Consider the following 4,485-nt stretch of genomic DNA (forward strand, 5'->3'; position numbering starts at 1 on the left):
AAATTGCTCCTGGACAATTAGCCGGCCGTATGCATGGGTAAATAAGTGTAGATAGCTTAACATTGGAAGTTGCTTTTGAGAAAAGCATCAGCTAAATGAAAAAATGAGATACACACACACACACACACACACACACACACACACACATACATTTAAGTAAGATGGATATCTGAACAGCTGTGTTCTGAGTGGGAGGCAGGAAGAGGAATGCTTGCCCTGGTAGCAACTTCTGCATTCTGTCCAGCTTGACATGTTTCGAACGTTTCTACGAGCAACGAGTATAAAAAGCTCTTCTTGGCAAAGCGGGGGGTCAGTTTGAAGCTGTACGTGGGACGGAGAAGACATCCAGCAGCATGCGTTTCCGAGGCGGTCCGCTTTTGGTTCTTGTGACCATTGCTTCCTTGTTCTTCTGTAAGTTTCTGGAACCTTTGATTTTCTTAACTGAACACACGGAACAACCTTTACAGTGGATATGGTGTCAGAGAAATAGAACTAATCACAAATACTGTGATTGATGTACTGATGTATGGACGAGTGACCCAGTGTGTGTAAGTAGTGTATCTAGCAGTGTAAATCACTGCGGTGAATAAGGTGGGCGGGCTGATAACACTACATAGAGTTCATTGCAAGTTGCTTTGGAGAAGAGCGTCTGCTAAATAAATAAATGTAAATGTCAATACTGCTAATGTGTGATTCAAATCAGCATGCGACGAGGTGCGAGAGATATTTGCTACCTGAAGCATTTATGAAAACACAGATTTAAATGCACTGACATGGCAACAACACTGAACTTCTTTGTTCTCTCTAAGGTTTATAATAATACATGGCATTTATTTACATCCATTTGTTTATTTAAAGTTATTTATACTCTCTAAGGTCTATAATAATCCACTACATGTCCCTTCCTTTCACGTGTTCCTATTTACACTGATCTTTTGGTGCTTTTTCTCAGACCTAGGTGAATGCATCACAGGTGGGAATGAAGCAGCGCCCCACTCCAGGCCGTACATGGCCTCGATTCAGAAGAACGGCAGGCACGAATGTGGCGGGTTTCTCGTCAAGGAGCAGTGGCTCATGAGCGCGGCGCACTGTTTCCGAGAAGGGTGAGCGCGCCGGACGCGAAGTGGAAGAGAGCGCAGCTTTCACGGCAACGGACCTCCACACAGCAGCACTTCCACTGTGCTATGAAGGCTGTAATGTCGTAGCGTAAGGGCAACAGGGTAACATTTCCCTTGTTAGCAGCGTCTACGTAAAAATCATCCGAATCAAATGACTTATTTCGGCATTCCTCTTAGCGCATTATTTCGTCTTGTTTTTATAGGACAGAGGGCGTTAAGATCGTTTTAGGGGCACATTCCCTAAAAGAGCCTGAGCAGTCAAAGCAAGAATTTACCATCTCGGAACTCCATAGTCACCCTGACTTTAACACGGACAACTATGACAGTGATATTGCTCTGGTCAAGGTAAAGTATAAACTCATGCGTGTCTGCTGGTCTCCCTATCTATTCTTCTGTCACTTTTAAACTTTTTGTGTGAGATTAGTACATTATCTCGGTATTTTTACTGCATTACCTAGTTTCATTTTTTAATATACTGTTTATTTACTATATTAGCTGTACTAGTTCATTACGGGTGGGGAGTGCGGTTGTGCAGCGGGTTTGCTCTGTACCTCCTCTCTCCTGGGTTTGGGGTTTGCGTCCCGCTTGGGGTGCCTTGTGATGGACTGGCGTCCCATCCTGGGTGTTTCCTCTCCCCCTCCAGCCTTTTGCCCTGTGTTTCCGAGTTAGGCTCTGGCTCCCTGCGACCCCGCTTGGGATAAGTGGCTTCAGATTGTGTGTGTGTGTGTGTGTGTGTGTGGTTTACAATGTGCCACAGCATCAGATGCAATTGTAGTAATTACCATTTGTCACGGACTTCGTTTCCGTGAAAAACAATAAATCTAAATGTCTGAGGCTAACGTGTATTTTGAACATAGTATCATTAATTTTGGGGTTGCTGTTGAGTATTTTTGATACTCTCTATGTTTACAAAGCTCAGTGTTTACCAGAGTGGTCATGGTTAAATACTATGGTCAAGAGTACAGTTTGGACCGAGAGCTGAGGAGTTCATGTCCTTCACCTCTGTGCTTGCTGTCCTTTTGACATAGTACAAGTTGAGGATTGCCTTAACTCGGCCATTCGCCAGGCCACCGGGGCCGGCCGCAGTGGGCCGCACTTATTCAGGCTACCTCTGCACTTGCAGCTGGATCGTCCGGCAGTTCTGAGCGACGCTGTCAAAACCCTGGAGCTCCAGCAGGCGGGTGGGCGGGAGCCTCAGCCCGAAGAAGAGGTCAGCGCAGCCGGCTGGGGCTCCACCAATAACAGGGGCTCGAGGCCGGACAAACTGCAGGAGGTCTTTGTGGAAGTGATGTTGCCGACCCTGTGCTGCCGCAGCGACTACTACAGCACCAAGTTCACAGCCAACATGATGTGTGCCGCACGGAGACAGAAGGACACCTGTGACGTACGTGTTCCCTCCCCGTCCGCTGTCTCCTGTCCTCTGTGTGATTCTGAAACACCTTAAAAGTGATTCATCTCAGCAGAGCCATGGACAGCTTCCAGCCCTTTAACGGTCCTTTAAGAAGCCTGAAGATTTACACCTAACTTACTGCTTTTTTTTAATTACGTACAGCTCATATTGGATAATGGCACACAATGACAATAAAGTATCTTATCTTATCTTATCTTATCTTACTATCTTATTTTATCTTTTCTTATCTCACCTTTCCTTTTTTCACCTTATCTTATTTTTTCTTATCTTATCTTATCTTACTATCTTATTTTATCTTTTCTTATCTCACCTTTCCTTATTTTACCTTATCTTATATTTTCTTATTTTATCTTATCTTATCTTATCTTATCTTACTATCTTATTTTATCTTTTCTTATCTCACCTTTCCTTTTTTCACCTTATCTTATTTTTTCTTATCTTATCTTATCTTACTATCTTATTTTATCTTTTCTTATCTCACCTTTCCTTTTTTCACCTTATCTTATTTTTTCTTATCTTATCTTATCTTACTATCTTATTTTATCTTTTCTTATCTCACCTTTCCTTATTTTACCTTATCTTATATTTTCTTATCTTATCTTATCTTATCTTATCTTGTTTTGTTTTGTTTGATTTTATCTAATCGTATTTTATCTTTATAGTTGTGTTTTCAAGAGTGCAGCTGTACATACGGGAAATAAATAACAATACAAATAGTGAAGTAGTCAGTAAACAGATTAAACATGAGAAGCAGCAGAATAAGTAGAAATGTGAACTAAGTCTGACACTGCTCCTTTATGGCGACCTCATTAATTGTCAGTTTATTGATTGTTCTTGGTGTCCGTACTTCTTTTCTCACGTTCTTTCCAATCGCTACGGTCACTGAGTTTCAGACGTGTTCCTCCGTGTCTGCTTCCTTTCCAGGGAGACTCTGGTGGCCCTCTTCTTTACAAAGGGGTGGCTGTAGGCGTGACCTCCAACGGTGGGAAGAAGTGTGGTACTTCACGAAAGCCTGGTGTGTACACAATCATATCCAAATTCACTGCCTGGATCAACAAAATCATACAAGGGTGAACCAGAGCAGAGGCGAGAAAACTTCAGCCAGCATCTGACTTGGAACTTATATTATATGTCCTCAAATACCTTTAAAAGGCATGTATACTCCAAGTAAAACTCAATAAACCATGCTTACGCTGCAGCAGTGTTATGTGTTCACATTTGAGCAGGATTTTTTTGTATGATTAACAAAACATACTTAACATTTTGATGCTCCGCTCTCAGCTTTTGCTGCAAAAGAAGAGTAAATTCAAATCCAGGTTCACACTTACATCAGTAAAAAGCACAGCCTGTTGATGGGAAACAGCCAGCGTGCGCTTATCCGCTTATGTCGAATTCACGTCCCAGTTGAAGGTTCGGTACGCAGCTTTGGGTGACGCCACAGTGTTGGTCATTATACGAAAAGCAATAAGCAGAAGAAAGAGTTTCCCCCGCAGCGGAGGGACGGAGTAGCTGACAGACGCAAGCCAGGTGTAAAGGGATGTAAAAAAAAAAAAATTAAGACACTGTTAAATCCAGGGGCACTTGTAGAATTATAAAGTAATAGAGGACTCATCAAATTAGCAGAATTATCTAAGAGCAGGTCTTCCCCCAGAATATTATATGCAGTGAGTGCCTTGAGAGATGACAAACTGTACTGTAGTATGCTGAATCACCGGATGGGGACAGTATTGGTTTGTGGCTGTGAATTCATCACATCTGGATGAACCTCAATGGGATTTTAAAAACCCACACTGCAGTACCGGTACCAGCTTGTATCGTGTAATAAAATTGACACGGAAAGCACATTGTTATTCTGTTTTTCCTTCATCGTTACAAGAACATTTGGGAAAACTTTTTCCGTCGCCACCGTCAACTTTAACCCCTGGAAAATAAGGAAAGGCAAACACAGAATACGCT

The 4,485-nt window shown here is 42.4% G+C and overlaps 1 protein-coding gene across 1 annotated transcript; it reads left to right on the forward strand.

The window, feature by feature from the left end:
* Positions 1-284: 284 nt before the first annotated feature.
* LOC108919827 (complement factor D-like) lies at positions 285-3,724 on the forward strand. Its single transcript, XM_018728114.2, has 5 exons — positions 285-411; positions 953-1,103; positions 1,322-1,463; positions 2,242-2,502; positions 3,454-3,724. Exons 1-5 carry the CDS (start codon positions 354-356, stop codon positions 3,601-3,603), a joined length of 762 nt encoding a protein of 253 aa, XP_018583630.1. The 5' UTR covers positions 285-353; the 3' UTR covers positions 3,604-3,724.
* The last annotated feature ends 761 nt before the right edge of the window (positions 3,725-4,485 follow it).

The sequence above is a fragment of the Scleropages formosus genome, chromosome 9 (genome assembly GCF_900964775.1).
Source record: "Scleropages formosus chromosome 9, fSclFor1.1, whole genome shotgun sequence".
Classification (NCBI taxonomy): Eukaryota; Metazoa; Chordata; class Actinopteri; order Osteoglossiformes; family Osteoglossidae; genus Scleropages; species Scleropages formosus.

What these genes read in the sequence shown, in the direction of transcription:
- LOC108919827 (XM_018728114.2), top strand. Translation starts at nt 354, where the DNA reads ATGCGTTTCCGAGGCGGTCCGCTTTTGGTTCTTGTGACCATTGCTTCC. An exon ending in GCGCACTGTTTCCGAGAAGG is followed by an intron (nt 1,104 to 1,321) that starts GTGAGCGCGCCG and finishes TTGTTTTTATAG; the next exon opens with GACAGAGGGCGTTAAGATCG. An exon ending in GACAGAAGGACACCTGTGAC is followed by an intron (nt 2,503 to 3,453) that starts GTACGTGTTCCC and finishes CTTCCTTTCCAG; the next exon opens with GGAGACTCTGGTGGCCCTCT.